Below are 17,718 nucleotides of genomic sequence, written 5' to 3' on the forward strand. Positions count from 1 at the left end.
TCTCACTCCTCTGTCTGCTCTCCCATTCTCTTTCCTAGTTAGTCTGGAGATGAGTTTGCTGAGTGCTGCCATGCTGTGAGGAACCAGGCCTCACACTCTCTCCTGTTGAGCTAAAGTAGCTTTTCCTGGGGTCTCACTGGAGAGAGAATCCAATTAGAATCAACTACAGACAGACTCGGTATCACAAAAGCAGCAAGTTAAAAGCCAACTTGTTATATTTCTGAATCCTGCAGGGATCGGAAAGGAGCGGTAAATGAGCTATGCCATTAGAAGAGACCGAGTAAGCTTAATTCGTATACAGATAGTATTAGGAAGAAGCTGGTCCTGGTGGCACATGTTTATGAGCTCAGGGTTTTAGAAGATTGAAGCCAGAGAAAGAAAAGCTCAGGACCTGCTTGAACTATAGAATGCATTCAAGGCCAATTTAGTAAGACCCAGTTTCAAGAACAAATAAAGGGTTTGAGATATCATTACTTGCCTAGCACATACAGACTCCTAGGTTCTATCCCTATTACCACAAAGGAAAGGAAGAAATTCTGTAAAGTTAAACACAGTAAAGAGAGATATAAAGAATTTGTTCCTTATGCTGTAGGAATGTTTTGTGAATTTGTCCACTTTGAAATGAATGCTAATAAGTTCTTTTCAGTTCTTTTTTCTGAAAAGATCAGTTCCATAGGAATGAGAATGAGGGGTAATAAAAATTTCTTAGAGTAACATTTTATGAAAATTATAAATTTGAAATGAATACAATACCTGATTATAAGTTTGATTTCAACAATTTAATGTTTGGTTTCTCAACTTTCTTGAAAATTTACTTATTGTTGTTTCTTATGCTTCTTGCTAGTTTTCTGCCTTTATTAACCAGTTCCTCTCCACAGGAAAAAGAAGATGTTCCTGTGGAGATGTCCAATGGTGAGCCAGGTTGCCACTACTTTGAGCAGCTTCGTTACAATGACATGTGGCTGAAGGTTGGCGATTGTGTCTTCATCAAATCCCACGGCTTGGTCCGCCCTCGTGTGGGCAGGTGAATTAGGGAAGATGAGGTTGGGTCTAAGATTTGAGACTTAGTATTCCACATGCATAGAATAAAGACAGAAATCCCTCCCCTGGCAATTTCTCAGGCTTCCTCACACCACATTTCTCCTGCTCTTCCTCCTGTGGCAAGTAGAAGAGTGCACACGTGTATAACCCCAGCAATTGCAAAGCTAAGGCAGGAAGAGCAAGGGCTCCAGACCAGAACCTGTACCAAAACAGACACTCAAGGCTGAAAGATGATCTGACTTCAACAGAGCTTTACTCAAATGAGGAAATAGACAGCATGCATCTTGAATAGAGTTGTAGCTTAGATCCTGATACACACTCTTGAGATTAGAGCTTGTAAGGTGTTCAGAGAGAATGGTTCGAATTCGATTTCACAAAGAATCTGGCAGTTAGATTAACATGAAGAAATATAAGAATTGTGAATATCAGGGAAAGCATTCCCAGCAGAATTAATAGCCAGTATAAAGGCCTGAGAGATAAGTACATCACTTTTTTTTTTTTTTCTTTTTTCTTTTTCTTCGGAGCTGGGGACCGAACCCAGGGCCTTGCGCTTGCTAGGCAAGTGCTCTACCACTGAGCTAAATCCCCAACCCATCACTTTTTTTTAAAAAAGGATTTCTTATTTATTTTATTTATGAGTACACTGTAGCTGTCCTCAGACACACCAGAAGAGGGCATCGGATCCCATTACAGATGGTCGTGAGTCACCATGTTATTCCTGGGAATTGAACTTAGGACCCCTGGAAGAGCAGTCAGTGCTCTTAACCTCTGAGCCATCTCTCCAGCCCCCAAAGTACATCACTCTTAAACCTGCAGTTTACTGCAAACAGAGTGAAGCCTGTAAAAGGTGGGAGATGAGTAATAGGCAATATGCAAATCATGGAAGGCTTCAGAGACCATGTGAAAACTTGAACTTGTGTAGAGTAAAAGGTATCTTTGTCATTGTTTCAGGCAGAGAAGTAACATTTGACTTCTGATTTATAGGACAGCTCTGCTTTCTCCTTTAAGAGAGACTGTAAAGGGCCCAGGAGGAGGCTGTTGTAATAAGCCACGAAAGAATGTGGCCTCTGAAATGTGGCTGGGTACACACAGTAGTATTTAGACGATCAGGCTAATAGCATTCGTAGTAAACACAATATGGGGTGCAAGGGCAGAGCCTATAAGGATGGCTCCTGTAAGTTGGTTCAGGAAGTTGGAAGGTTACTCACTGAAATGAAGATGTTACTTTAGTCTGGAGCCCTGAAAATGTGGGACAGTACTTCTGACTTTAGGTTGATAAATAGGACATTACAGCATCCCGACGGAAAAGTGTTTGGTGCTGGGTGTTGTACAGAGCTCCGTGGCCCTCTGTTCTGAGGGCTTCACCCAGCCCAGTAACGACTGTTTACTTGCTTTCATCTGAACATCTCAGGGAGGAAACCTGGAATTTAAATAAAACGACACACCTAGTTACATACCTTGATACATGTTAACGCTCTTTTCCCCAGAGGGGCCAAATGTCCTCTTCACTTTTTCAGAGTGTCTTCTCTGAAAGGTGTCTTAAAGGGAGAGGAGAATCCATGAAATTCCTCTAAATGCTAAAAGCTGCTATATTAAGGGGTCTGGAGAGATGGCCTAGTGGTTAGAGCACTGGCTGCTCTTCTAGAAGTCCTGAGTTCAATTCCCAGCAACCACAGAGTGGCTCACAACCATCTGTAAAGAATCTGATGCCCTCTTCTGAAGTGCAGGTGTACATCCAACAGAGCACTCACATATAAACAAACAAGCATTGTACTTAGTGGAGTTTTTATTAGATAACCATTCAAAATTGAAAGTATTATAACTTAATTTCTCTATCCCCCCCTTTCCCCAAGAATTGAAAAAGTATGGGTCCGAGATGGAGCTGCATATTTTTATGGTCCTATCTTCATCCACCCAGAAGAAACAGAACATGAGCCCACAAAAATGTTCTACAAAAAAGAAGTGTTCCTGAGTAATCTGGAAGAAACCTGCCCCATGAGTTGTATCCTAGGTGGGTGTTTGTCCTTTTTGTCACAGTTGCTCTGTGGAGCTTTGGTGAAGTACTGGTGCCGTGCAGGGCGCCTCCAGATGGTGGGTCATAGAGCGTAAAAACATCAGAAGTCTGTGCTCTCACAAAGACACTGGGACAAAGATTGTGGAGTCAGTAAGTAAATAACAGAGAACACCACGTGGTAATTAGAGTTTTTAATGAAAATAAAGAAGATTGACAATAATGTTGAGGTAAGATCACATGATTGGCCAAAATTTTGCTGATCGATGGCATATGAGTGGACCCTTGAAGAAGTTTTAACATAAACAAAGGAGAATTACTTGAGGTTCTCTTCTAGGAGCAACAAAAGAGTTGTCTTACATTACTTGTTCTTCTTTGGAATCTGAAAGGGTTGGATAGCTAGAGCAAGGGAAAGGATGTGGTGTAAGGACTGAGGCCTTTGAACTTTCTGGATACTCAGACATAGCACGTCTTGTAGACTGTGGTTGGACTTGAAAGGAAATCATGGTGGTGTTGGGCAGAGCTGGTAGGTGAGGTGCGAATCATTATGGCTGGGGCGTGAACAGTGTTGTAAGAGTGAGGTAGGAAATAAGGAGAAGAGCCTAATTTTTCAGTTTCTGATAGACTTTTTTTTTTTTAAAGAATTATTTACTTATTTTATTAAATGAATACACTGTGACTGTTTCCAGACACACCAGAAGAGGGTACCAGATCCCATTACAGATGGTTGTGAGCCACCATGTGGTTGCTGGGAATTGAACTCAGGACCTCTGGAAGAGCAGTCGGTGCTCTTAACCACTGAGCCATCTCTCCAGTCCTCTGTTAGATTTTTAAACTCGATCATTTTATTGTCTCAATTCCAATGTAATGTCTTGGTTTCTCTTTAGTCATCTACCAGGTATCTCCAGTGGTATTCTGTTTCTGAGATCTAGTTATATGCATCATCATATACTAACAGTTTTGCCAGCTGTTAGACTTCCCCAAGCCTTGAGAGCCGCCAGCTCATACTCTAGCCACACTGCATCCCTGAGATGGCTTCCTAAAGGATGACTAGCTGCAGGCTTTCGTTGGTGGTTGGTGTTTTGCGGGTCCCCCACTAACACCAAGTCAGAGATTGAACCCAAGGCCTTGTGTATACTAATTGTACACTCTACCATTAACCTGCATAGCTACATCCAGTTCCCCCAGATTGTTGATGGTTTTAAAGAAGCCACCATAGATGACAACCAGAGAAACATTTGCAGATTCAAGCATGTATTAGTCTTTATTCAACAATGTTGCTCATAATTGTTTTCAGGATTAGATATGGCAAACTGTTAGTAATTCAGCACATTTTCAACTTTCTACCACACGGACTAAGAGCAGTAAAGTCATTAAACTCTTGCCTTTCTGTAGCAGAAAATGTCTTTAAAATTCTGATCCAGACTAAAGTGACACACATAAAACTACTCCCTTGTGTAAACCCAACAAGGAGATTAAAATGAAGCAGAATGGGGAAGCTATATAATTTGTTGGGTTAATTTTTATTTAAGTTTTGGTTTTGTACAACTTTTTAAATGATTTTTTTTTTTTTGCCTTTTATTCTTTAACAGTAGAAAACCATGGCCCCTCACCAGAACCCTAAGAACATAGCTTCTAAACACTATATTTATAGGAAGTATAGCTCATTACAAAATAATATATACTACTTCAGGATCTGTACTGAATGATACTAAAAGAATCTTAGAAAAAATATCCATGACATAAACGTCCCAGTGTTTTTAGTTTGTTTTTGTTTTGGGATGGTTATAGTTATGACTGTCCTAGAACTCAATACATAGACCAGGCTGGCCTCAAACTCACGGAGACTCCTCCCATGTGTGCACCACAATGCCTGCCTCGGGTTCTTCTTTAAAGAGAGACAGTGTCTCACAGTGAACCCTGACTGCCTGGAAGTCAGTGTGTAAGCCATGCTGGCCCAGCTTCCAAGTGCTGACTTTAAAACCGTGTGTTGTTACATCCAACTCCGTTTTCCTTTTCTATTTATTTTTAAGGTGTGTGTGTATTTTCCCTGCATATATGTTTCTGTACCACATGTGTTGCCCAAGGAGGCAAGAAGAGGGCATTGGATCCTCTGGAACTGTAGTCACAGATGCTATAAGCTTCCATGTAGGTGCTGGAAATCAAACCTGGGTCCTCCACAGGACAGCAGCCAGTGCTTTTACTGCTGGGCTGTCACCACTACCACCCCAGACTCATTCTTGATTAAAAAGCAGAAAGTACGTAGAGAAGCTATATTCCCAGCAACAACAGCCGTCTATGTCTCCACAATATAGACTGGATCATGGTGCAGATAAAATTCTGCAAAGTCTTGGTAACTCACTGGGGTGGCACAAAAGCTGTTAGCAATGAAGTCTTGACTAAATTTTTTAAAAGACAAATGTTGAGCCAGGGCAGTGGTACAGACCAGAATTCCCAGGTACTTGCAGACTAGAAGCATAGGAATTTGAAGCTAGACATAGCAACATAATGAGAGTTACATAAAAAATGTTAGGAGTTGGAGTATGGCAAAATGATGAGGTGAAAGGCACTAGTCACCAGCTTGATAACCTGCGTTCAATCCCTGGGGACTACATAGTAGAGGGAAAAACTGACTCCTGCAAATGTCCTCTGACTTCACATGTGCCTCCCTATTCACATGTGAACACACTTTAAAAAAAATAATGTAGTGGTGTTTTTTTTCTGAGATAGGTCTCACTCAGCCTGTGGCCCAGGTTGCAATGGGACTCTATGTAGACCAGGCTGGCCTAGAACTCATGGAGAGTTATCTAACTCTGCCTTCTGGACACTGGGTTTAAAGATGTGAAAGTTCTTAAACGAAAAAAGTAACACAACTTAACAAATAGATAGAGCTGGTCTTTCCTAAAAGCTGAGTAAAGTTAGGAGGGAGCTAACGCACAAGTCAGCACCTCAGACGACGGAATAGTTGTGTGAGCATTCAGACGACACAAGCAGAGCCGCTGCTATGGGCCAACCCCCCAGGAGGCAGCTGCTGAAAGCAGTGTGTTAGGCAAGGAAGCGAGAGATGAGCTGCTCTCAGAAAGGAGGAGCTGGGGCTGAGACTCAGGCTGTTTTCTCTCTCTGAGATGTGACTCAGTGAAAAGTAAATGGTAGAAGCGCCCTGAGCATGAGTAGGATGAAGCCAGCCCTAAAATGTGGCTAGCATTTGAAGCATCCTGGAGCCCACTAACAGTTCTCCTAGATGAACACAATGAGCCATGTTATGGACCTCTTAGACCTTACAGATGCTAAGCCAAACCTTGGCTGTACTCTCCCATTTGGCTGTCTGAGACCAGCAGCAAATGACCCCACCCAGAACTCCAGCTTTAGCATTTGTCATCACCTGACCTTTGCTTACAAACAGTGACAGTAGTTTGTAGGGTATTTTTAGCATATGGCTGTTGTTTACAGGACAAGTGGTTGTTGAGCTGGGATGCTTTAGTCACCTCTCTCCGTAATACTCCTTCCATCCCTTGAACTGCTGCTACAAATGACACTTAAGCATGTGCTTGCAGAGCCTCCTTGTAATTCGGAAGAAGGTGTGTTTCAACATGTAGTTTTAATATCAACATAATAACTGAACTAAAAATTTACATCCCTTATTTGGGGCTGCACATGCAGTGGTAGAACATTTACATAAAGTCCTGGGTTCCATCCCCAGGATTGCAGAGAAATAGAACATTTCCCAAAGCATACCAGTCCCTACTTTTTCTCCCCACATTTTAAATGTATGTCATTTGATACTTGAGCTCCAACTGACAATTCATGGTAAATTTGCCTTTTAGTGCTTGAAAGTTTTTTTTGGGTTTTGTTGTTATTGTTTGTTGTTTTGTTTTTTTAATTTTTTTATTCAAGTATACTGTAGCTGTCTTCAGGTATCTGATCCCATTACAGATGGTTGTGAGCCACCACGTGGTTGCTGGGAATTGAACTCAGGTCCTCTAGAAGAGCAGTCAATGCTCTTGACCACCGAGCCATCTCTCCAGCCCTCATTCACCTTTAATGTGCTATGGTTTCAATGTATGTGTTCCTCCAGGATTCATAGGTCAAAACTTAATGCCAGTGGGATCTTCTGGGAGATGCTGAGGTCCTAAGGGCCATCCACTGAGTAGATAGACACTATTTCAGGTAGGGATCATAGAAGCTGGTTCACTCTTACCTTTAATCTTAGTACTTCTGCTATCCATCATGCTTGAGATACCTAGAATTTTCCTGTGCAATAAACAGGACCGTGTCAGATACTGGCACCCTCATTTAGGACTTCTATCTCCTAGAACTGGAAAATTTCTGTTTTTTAGAAATTGCCCAGTCCACAGTAGTATTGCTATAGCAGCCTAAATAGACAGTTTTTTTTTAATTATAAAATTATGTCATTTTTCTGACAGAATTCCATATTTGACAAAACAAGCCAATTCTTTTGTAGGGTTCATCCTTCAGGAGGCTTCCCACAAGTCAAGCAGTCAGCTAAATTTTATTTGGGGAGTTAAGAGGAAAGGGAAATGTTCCACTCTACTCTGTCCTTGGCACCAAACACTTCATACCAGGAACCCAGGCTGTCATTTCCAGACTGTTGCTGAAGCCAAGGAAAACGGATGTGTGGGGTGGGAGAGCTGGGGTGATGGCTCAGCAATAAAGAGCACTCCTTTCCGTCCATTCCCAGAACCCACACGGCAGCTCACAACTGTCTCTAACTCCAGTTCCAGGCTATTCAACGCCCCTTTCCAGCCTCCGTGGGCACCAGCATGCATGTGGTGCCAGACGTATATGCAAGCAAAACACAAATAAACATTTTTTTAAGGGAGGGTAGGTTGAGGCTAGGTTAACCATCAGGTTTCAGCCATTTTCATAATTAAACATTATATGGTTGTGAACCTTTGGCTCTTGATTTAAAAAAAAAAAAAAGTTGATTCTAGTCAAATGAGATAGCTGAGTAGGTAATCTGAGTTCTATTCCTGTGCCCTAAGTAATGGAAGGAGGAATGAATGATGTGTGTGTCTGTTAGTATATGCATATATTCCCACAGAAGCCCGAAGAGAACACTGGACCTGGAGTTAAGGGAGGCTGGAGGTATTGTGGGTGCTGGGTATTGAACTTGGTCTTCTGGAGGAGCAGTAAGCACTCTTAACCACTGAGTCTGTCTGTCCAGCCCCTCTAAAGACATTTTTTTGTCAGCTTTTCTTCTTTGAAGAAATGGCTGTTGACATACCCCTTTACCACTGTTTCCACTGATGTAACGCGGGTAAATCTTTTCTAACGAGTTCCTGTTAAAATGCATTGCGTCCTATGATATTTAAAGCAGTCACTTAATCCTCAACATGATTATATAAGAAAGATGATAGTATTTTCCAGAAAGGTAAAATTACCCCCCAAGAATGGGTCAGAACTAAAACCTGGGTTCTCTGTCTCCCTTTTGTGTCAGTTTCATTAACTGACTGCTAGCCGTTGGGATGCATGTGTATGAACTGATGAGCCTGCAGCACTGAACAGGATCAGAGATGCGCAATGAGACGTGGTTGTTTTGTTTTATAAACCCCAGGTGGTGCTCAAAATGAAAGATGTGGAGGCTGGAGAGATGGTTCAGCAGTTAAGAGCACAGACTGCTTTTCCAGAGGTCCTGAGTTCAATTCCCAGCAACCACATGGTGGCTCACAGCCATCTGTAATGGGATCTGATGCCCTCTTCTGAAGGCAGTGACGGTGTACTCATATACATGAAATAAATTAATAAATGCTTTAAATTTTTGAAAGTAAAAGGGGCCAGGATTGTTTGCTTGTTTCTCTGTAAGTCATACAGAGAAAATCCAAGAGATGGTCTCATATATCATTTCCTTTTTGCTTCAGTGGGGACTTATCACAGGATTACTCCCCCCCCTCACCAGGTCAGATCTTGCTACAGCTACCTGCTGGAAATATAGGTTCAGAACCCTGTGTTATCCATTCTTTACCAGAACCTCCTTCATCTACTCTACTGGAAAGCTCTGGGGCACCCCCTAGGGCTTGGGGGCTACTTTCCTTACCTACACCAGTTCCATGTGCTCAGACTATGAGCAGGCAGCTTTCATTAGACCCCATCTAGCTTCTTGAAGGCACTAGACCAGAAACAGGGCCCTCAAGAAGCAAAATGCCAGAGAAGCAGACTGCCTCTTCCCTTGAATGGCCCACACCAGAGAAGGTCAAAGACAAAAATAAGAATAGCCTTGGTACTGGAGCTAAAGAATGAAGAGAAGGTGCTTGTTGGAGGCCTGGAGGGGAAGAACAGGATAGAGGCACTCATGCAAAGAAGAGGATTGAAAGACTTGAATGGCTGTGGATTCGCCTGCTATGGGTGCCCAAGGTTTTCCCAACCTGGGCTTTATCTCTTAGGAGTTCTGAAGAGAGAAGGGCCATGTTATCTAAATATTGCATCGGTGTATGTGGTTTATTTCCTTCCTAGACACAGAATTGATGTGCACTGTGTGCAGTACAGCAATAACTAGTGGGTGGGTTTTTTATCATTGTGGTGGTGTTTGTCTGTTAGCCCAGCATTTGGAAGGTAGAAACTGAGGATCACTGCAAGGTCCAGACCAACCAGACTGCATTACACGACCATCTTGTAATTCATTCATTAATTATGAAGCAAAAATAAAAGACACATACACACACACACCACTATAAGAAGTTTTAATGGTAAATAATGCCTGTAAGCTCTCAAAGAACTTAACAATATAAGAGAAGACATTTGAAACATATTCCTCAAATGTACACTTAATCCTTCAATTAACAAACAGATATTGCATAGCCAGTATTAGGGGAAGTGGGGAAATGACTGGAAACAGAATCATGAAATACCTTACTGATCACACATAATCTATTGGGCAGATAATAGGCAGACAAATGCATTAAAATATTTTGTTGAAGCTACTATAATATTGTCTACTTACTTTCTATATTATAATCATGTATTTATTTGTACTGCTTTTAAAAGGATCAAGAAATGTATGAAGTCATAAGAGCAAAAAGGTGATAGAAGAATAACAAAAAACTTTATATTAAAAAGATAATAGGAACTCAATAGGACTTAGCATACCAGAGAAAGCTGATACCTAGTCCCCTACAAGCAAACCCAGCAGAGAACTCTAGAAGAGACAGGCTTTGTCAACATCAGGAAGTTCTTTCTGCATTTTCCTTGCTGACTTGTGAGAGTTGTTTGTATATTGTGAAAGCAAATCCTTTGCCAGTTACATAGATCATAGGCCATAAATGTGTCCTCTTGGAGGAGGACTTACATTTCATTTACATAGGTCATAAATATGTCCTCTTGGAGGAGGACTTACATTTTATTTTCTTAATTGTGCCTTTTGAAAAGCAGAGGGAGTTGTCTTGCCGAGGCCCAGTTTGTGCTGTTACTTTCCTGTGTGTTACTTAAATCTTAACGTGTCTCATGATGGCACAGATTTTATCTTGTTTCCTATGAGAAGTTTTTCCTACTTCATACCTGTTATAATTTATCCATTACACTAGCCACTAGTCACATGTAATTCTTAAGCACTACAGTGTGGCTAGTCTAGATTAAATAATATATATTATAAATATGAAATATATGAAAAAGAATAATTGATATGTCAATCTTTATTATACAATAAAACGTTGATATGTGAATATATGGAGCTGAACAAAATATATTGGTAAGTTTAAAAATATATAAATAAAATTTTTACACATATTACAAAAGACCCAAATAAATAAAAATGACCTATTAAAAGAAGAATTCCTCTTCCGGGGACGGTGCTTAGAGGCACTCAGGATGGTCCAGCGTTTGACATACCATCGTAGGCTTTCCTACAATACAGCCTCTAACAAAACTAGGCTGTCTCGAACCCCTGGCAACAGGATCGTTTACCTTTACACCAAGAAGGTCGGGAAAGCACCCAAATCCGCATGTGGCGTATGCCCAGGCAGACTGCGAGGGCTTCGTGCTGTGAGACCCAAAGTCCTCATGAGATTGTCCAAGACAAAGAAGCACGTCAGCAGGGCCTATGGTGGCTCCATGTGCGCCAAGTGTGTCCGGGACAGGATCAAGCGGGCTTTCCTTATTGAGGAGCAGAAAATCGTTGTGAAAGTGTTGAAGGCACAAGCACAGAGTCAGAAAGCAAAATAAATGGGCGACTTTTTTAAGTAATAAAAATTAAGACTTGGAAAAAAAAAAAAAAGAAGAAGAAGAATTCACTATTTTAAGTATGTCATTCTCCCAAAATTGATCTGTCAAGATCTTTTTTATGTGTATGAGTAAATCCACATGTATGTATGTATGTATGTATGTATGTATGTATGTATGTATGTATGTATGTATGTATGTATGGCCTGTGTGTATCTGGTACCTTGGAGTCCAAAAGAGGGCACCATCAGATACCCTGAAATTTGAGTTAGACAGTTGTGAGCCGCTTATGTGTGTGCTAGGAATTAAATCATGACCCGTTTGAAGAGCAGCCAGTGAACCGCTGAACCGTTGCTTATAAAGAAAACTTTTATTATTAAATTAAATCAAGGCTATCTTTTACCAGTGTTTAGGGATCCTAGTAGAAACTCAAGCTAGAGCACAGAGATACCACATTTATTTCAGGGTTACCAGTCACTTAGTTTTGTTTTGAAATGGGGGTTTCATATTGCCCAGGCTGGCCTGGAACCCTATATGTGTCTGAGAATGACCTTGAACTTTAGTCCACCTCTGCAGTGCAGGGGTTACAGGCACGTGTTAACAAATGCTTGGTTGTACGCACTAGGCAAGCACTCAGTCAACTGAACCACATCCCTGTCTCTCGACTAGTAATTTGACTCTTTAACTATGGAAAAAATTTTTACATCTCAATTTTTTTCCTTCTCTAAACATGAAGAATGGCTATTCCTAACTAAAAGTCCATTGAGTTAGGTAAATAAATACTATGTATTTCTAAGGCAGTGAACTTTTGAACTTCTGAAATGTTTTTGAATGTCAAGAAGTTGTTGACCATGAACATTTCTGGTATGATCAATAGCAAATAGCAAAGATAAATGTTCTTGGTGTTCTTTTTTGTTTTTTCAGATTGCTCTCCCCACCCCCTGCGTCCATGTGTCTGTCTGTCTGTCTGTCTATATGGGAGTCTGTGTACCATAGAGTATGTGCGGAGGATAGGATAACTTGTAGAGTTTAGCTCCCTTTCTGCCATGTAGTTCTCAGGAATTGAACTCAGCTTGTCATGCTCATAGACACCTTTATCCACTAACCCATCCATCTTGCTAGCCCATGCACCCAGGATTTTGTGCATCCTAGGTGACCAGCACCTTTAGCATTCATTATTGCAGGGGTGTTGTTTGGTTGATATGGCCTGGTATATACGGGAGGGTATGTGCATGCGTAAGTGCAGACATTAGTGGATCCAGGAGAAAAGGTCCCTGTAAACTGAAGCCACAGCCAAGTAAGGGTGAGCCACCTAGTGTCAGTGCTAAGAACTGAGTTTGAGTTCTCTGTAACAGTAATCTCTACTCCTAACTGCTGAGCCATCTCCCTAGCCCCTTCTCTATCACTCTTAAGTAACTGTGAATTCAAATATAATAATATATATATATATACACTATATATATACACTATATATATATATATATATATATATATAAAATTTGGGGCTGGGGAGAGATTTCTGCTGGTAAAGTACTTGTCTTGTGAGTATGAAGACCTGAGTTCAGTCTCCAGAACCACATTTTATAAAAAGGCAAGTTCGGTGGTACACACCTGTAATCCCAACACTGTCTCTCGACTAGTAATTTGGTGGAGAGGTGGAGAATGACCCCAGGGGCTCACTAGCTGGCCAGTCTAGCCTATTTGGCTAGTTCCAGGTCGTTAACTATGACAGGAGTTAACTCCTTTATCTCTTACTCTTTCAGGAAAATGTGCTGTGTTGTCATTCAAGGACTTCCTCTCCTGCAGGCCAACTGAAATACCAGAAAATGACATTCTGCTTTGTGAGAGCCGCTATAATGAGAGTGACAAGCAGATGAAGAAATTCAAGGGGTTGAAGAGGTTTTCGCTCTCTGCTAAAGTTGTAGATGATGAAATTTACTACTTCAGGTAAAGCTTGTAAAACTAAGGAAGAAAGAGCACTTAGGTATCTTACCAAAGTCATGTAACCCAGTGTTCTGTTTTTTAGATCTTAAACTATCATAGAAAATATCAATTTAGTGAGATGTGGTAATTCCCATACTTGGGAGGCTCAGACAGGAGATGGCATTTTGAGTCAGCTTTTTGTTTTGTTTTGTTTTGTTTTGTTTTGTTTTTTGTTACAGAGAGAAAAAGAAAGTCTTGAGTTAAAAAAAAAAGTGATTGTCTTAATAGTACCTTGGCTTGGACACCAGCAATTGTAGAATGAAGACAGGAACACTTGTTTCTGTTGGCAGCCTCTCTGGGAAGATTTGCTCAGTTTCATAGATTATGACAACTCCTTTCTTAACACTAGACCTGACCAGTACCTCATGTTTTCAGGTCTACTCTCTGACCAGTCCTGGAGATGGTTGGCAACTTTTTACTTACTTATATTATAATATATATTTATATTACATTTATTTGTTATTTGTTTGTCTTGTCACTGTTTTTCAGAAAACCAATCATTCCTCAGAAAGAACCCTCACCTTTGTTAGAAAAGAAGATACAATTGCTAGAAGCTAAATTCGCTGAGTTAGAAGGTGGAGATGATGATACTGAAGAGATGGGAGAAGAGGACAGTGAAGTCATTGAGCCTCCTTCTCTGCCTCAGCTTCAGACACCCCTGGCCAATGAGCTGGACCTCATGCCCTATACACCCCCACAGGTAAGGGATATGCACCGTGACTGCCTTCTCTGTTCTGATCTTTAGCAGGCTCAAACCAGAGTAGGAGACATCAGGCTCCTGTATATATATATATATATATATATATATATATGTCATATATATATATGTCAGACTTTTTTGTTTGAGGTGTCAGTTAGCCTAGGCTGGCTTCAGACTTCTGTGTATTGAAGGTGGGCCTTGAACTCTTGTTCCTCTTGCCTCCATTTCCCAAACAGCACTGGGCGCTCACTGCAATACACTTCATATGTGAATTTTTGCCTAGAAATCTGCACAAAGGAATAATAGTGTTTTGTTTTGTCTTTTTGCAGAACCTTTGTTCATTTACTAATTTATTTTTAATTGGCAAAAGGCATACTTACCATATCATTAAGCCAATAATAATTTCTTTTAAACTTCATAGTGATGGTTTAATAAGAGTTCAGAAGGCTCTTGGCCTTGTAGACAAGAAGCAATGAGGAATGGTATTATACTCTTATACCTTAGCTTTCACCAAAGCCCACACACAAGATCCTTCTGCCTCTGCTTCAGCCTCCTGAGTAATAGGATTATAGATACTTTCTGCCATACTTGGATGCCTGTATCTTTTTCCCCTTCCTTACGATTTCATCTTTTGGTTGAGGTGATCCCTCTTATATTTATTTTCCTCATTCAGAATTTTCTTGAGACTTAATTGTGAGGTCACCATTGTAGACTATAGTCATGGAATTCAGTGAAATTTTCATTTATTTTATGCAAGGCAAGGAAGAGGTGTATCTTAACCTAGAAAATGTCAGCTACAAACTGAGTGTGTCTGTAAAACATTTCTGCCTCCTATGTGTCTGCCTTCCAGAAGCTGTGACTGACCCAGTGCAGTTTCCTGATTCCTTATAGAATAGCTTTCTGTCTTACAGTCTACCCCAAAGTCTGCCAAAGGCAGTGCAAAGAAGGAAAGTTCTAAACGGAAAATCAACATGAGCGGATACATTTTGTTCAGCAGTGAAATGAGAGCTGTGATTAAAGCCCAGCACCCAGACTACTCTTTTGGGGAGCTCAGCAGACTGGTGGGGACAGAATGGAGAAACCTTGAAACAGCCAAGAAAGCAGAATATGAAGGTAAATAAGGACTAGGCGCAGTGTCTCCACTTTGTAAGAAGGGCTGTTTTCAGGAATGCATATGCATATGCAGGCTGTACTCTGTTGTTCTGACCACATGCACATGAGTCTGGTGTGCCCAGCTGGCAGTAGATAGATGCCAGTACATGGAGGGTTGCCCCCGATTTGGCCTCAGATCCTTGCGGTGTTGCCCCTCCTGGCAAATTCCTCAAACAAAAGTATTTTGCTATTAAAAATTGCATGAGTTTATTTCATTTATCCCTGTAGGCACACACATGTTGAGCTGGGGAATAATTGTTCAATAATGTTAACTATAATTCTGATTAAAAGTCACCTGAATGTGGCCTTTTAAAATAAGTGATCTTCCATATGGTTCTCGATAAGCCAAAGCTGTAAGTCATACTCTAGGATGAGGCGGGGTATGCCCAGTTTCCTAGGCCAGCCCTGGCATGAACTGTGCCTGTGCTCACACCTGCTCTTAAGACCCTTGGATGGCTTTGACCAAGCTCAGCTGCCTTCACTTCCCCTTCTTCTGTGACTAGATCACTTTGAACCATGAGCTGTTCGCCTCAAAGATTTGGTGGTTAATAGTTGTAAAAAATTAATTCCTTAGAGATTTTTGGGGGTTTGGATTTTCTGTTGTTCTAGCTAATATTGGGTATGGCTTTAATAAGCGAGAGTAAGCATTACGTTAGGCTATACTTTGAGTTGTAGTTTTCCCAGTTCAAATGTTGTATGTTAGGTAATTTTTCAATAGTCTTCCTCTCTAACTTGACTGAGTCCAAATCCATTGTTTTCCAGCAAGCATACATTACGAAAGCTGCTCCTCTTATTGAAGCTTATGAAATCTCCAAAGTAACTATTTTGTAGAAAAGTTATATTCCTTTCCTTTGTTACTATTTATTATTGTAAGATTATCTGAAAGGCTTCCTTCAGGATCTTCTGCTGAAGCCTAATCCTGCAAGATGTTCAGCCAAGAAATATTTTGTGGCAAAACCAATTTCAGAAGTGTTTCAAACTTTGGGCATAGTCCTAAGTTAAAGTCTCTAAGACCTACAGTAAAGAACATGTTCTTTATTATCTGGCATTTTATGAAAATTGACCAGGTATTTATGTGGCATCCATTAATACCCTAGAACGTTCTTTGAGAAAGTCTCTAGTCAATCCCATAAGAACCTAGAAGTCTGGGCCACTGTGATATTTCAGGGCTTATTGCACGAAGACCAAGTGTACTACTAGGTTGGAGGACTGTTGTCTAAGGAGCTCCACTAACATAGTGTAAAGCCTTTTTCAAGGCAAACAAAGCTAGTACTGTGTGGATGGTTATTTAGGGTACAAATAGGGCAAAGAGATCTAGAGATCATCTGAAGGCAGAAAATTGGAACATGGCTGAGGGAAGAAGAGATAATATTTGAAAAATTCTCTCATATTTAATAGAGTGTCTGAAACTAGGAAGAACCTAGGGAGAGGGGAGTTATGTGTTTGAGTAGCCTGAAATTCAAACTCTGAACTTTGGGCGTTTCTACCCACTGAATTCAAAACACAAAGTTGAGAGTTTGGCTGGCATAGTTTGAGTAATTCTGAATTCCAGAGCAGCCTAGTTCAGCTTCTTTCAGGAAGAACTAATATTTTATCCACATGCTTGAACTTCCCTGTTTTTCCAACTTTAATTTTTCTTTTTCCTTCCAGTTTATTGTTTCATTTGTGTAATGAAAAAATTAGCATTTAATATTGGGGCATCTAGGTCCCAGATAGTTTTAGCTAGCGACTAGAGACAGGGTGGGTACAGTGGGTCTGCTTCTCATGCTCACTGTGCAGAGGGTGTCAGGCTGAGGCAGTCCTAGCGAGCGATGCGGAGTGTCTGCACGCACCTTCGTCACAGCCTCGGGGCTCTGATCGTTCACATGCTTGCCGTAGAGGAGTGGAGCTGCCGCTTCCTGAGTCTCTTTAAAGCCATGTGCCTCAAACTGGTTTCCCCATAGCTGTAGTCTTTTGAATTCCATGTTGGAGAGATAACTGTGGAAGTTGAAGTGTGACACCAGGCGTAGGGGCCTTAAGTTGCTGTTTCTCCTGTATTCTTGGACAGGTCACTGCCTGTAGCCCAGCTTCTGTTTGCCCATGTGAAGACTGGTGAGGCTGAATAGCCCCTGGCTTTATGGTAGGAGCTGTGGGAGTGCGCCCTCACAGAAGGTCCAGCGTGCCGAGAGCACGGCTGTCGGGTGCTGGCTCTAGAGGTGCAGAGTAGCTAAGGGAATAGGGAGGCTGTCGGTTAACAGCCCAGAGGGTCCGAGACGAGTTCCTCTTGCATTTCAAGTGCACTTAGAGTAGGTGCTGGAATTCTTGATGACTTAGGATTTATGGTTGGTTTTGAACTCAGCTTCAGCGAACCTGGTTCTTTCAGAATATTGTCCATTGCTACATACATGTATGTATGAGTTCCCCTCCTCTGATGACTATAGTGTAGCTAATCATGTGTTTTCCTCCCTCGGAGTTAGTTACATGACCTCTCGTGCCTTGCTTCATTAGAGTGTAGAAACTGGCTGTTCACTTTTCCTAGAATCTGAAGGTGGAGGCAGTAAGCTACTCTCCCTTGCAGAGTTAATTTTCTTCAGCTGCTAAACTTGTGACATTAATGATGAGTCCTCAAATTTTAGTAAAATTGGATACAAGGAATCAGAAAATTAGAGTAAGTACAATT

The 17,718-nt window shown here is 41.1% G+C and overlaps 2 protein-coding genes across 29 annotated transcripts in view; both read left to right on the forward strand.

The window, feature by feature from the left end:
- Nucleotides 1-17,718, forward strand: part of Pbrm1 (polybromo 1) — a 99,104-nt gene that overhangs the window by 70,044 nt on the left and 11,342 nt on the right. For all 28 annotated transcript variants that reach the window (XM_032918695.1, XM_032918708.1, XM_032918702.1 and 25 more), the window contains 5 exons: nucleotides 879-1,024; nucleotides 2,895-3,052; nucleotides 12,988-13,171; nucleotides 13,697-13,907; nucleotides 14,819-15,020. In XM_032918695.1, the coding sequence (XP_032774586.1) occupies nucleotides 879-1,024; nucleotides 2,895-3,052; nucleotides 12,988-13,171; nucleotides 13,697-13,907; nucleotides 14,819-15,020 (901 nt within the window). The remainder of the gene's footprint in view (nucleotides 1-878; nucleotides 1,025-2,894; nucleotides 3,053-12,987; nucleotides 13,172-13,696; nucleotides 13,908-14,818; nucleotides 15,021-17,718) is intronic.
- Nucleotides 10,836-11,263, forward strand: LOC116914430 (60S ribosomal protein L34-like). Its single transcript, XM_032918727.1, has one exon. The coding sequence runs from the start codon at nucleotides 10,874-10,876 to the stop codon at nucleotides 11,225-11,227; it is 354 nt and encodes a 117-aa protein (XP_032774618.1). The 5' UTR covers nucleotides 10,836-10,873; the 3' UTR covers nucleotides 11,228-11,263.

This window comes from Rattus rattus, chromosome 13 (assembly GCF_011064425.1).
Source record: "Rattus rattus isolate New Zealand chromosome 13, Rrattus_CSIRO_v1, whole genome shotgun sequence".
NCBI classification, from domain to species: domain Eukaryota; kingdom Metazoa; phylum Chordata; class Mammalia; order Rodentia; family Muridae; genus Rattus; species Rattus rattus.

Excerpts from the sequence above, each read along its gene's own strand:
- LOC116914430 (XM_032918727.1), top strand. The coding sequence starts at position 10,874 with ATGGTCCAGCGTTTGACATACCATCGTAGGCTTTCCTACAATACAGCC.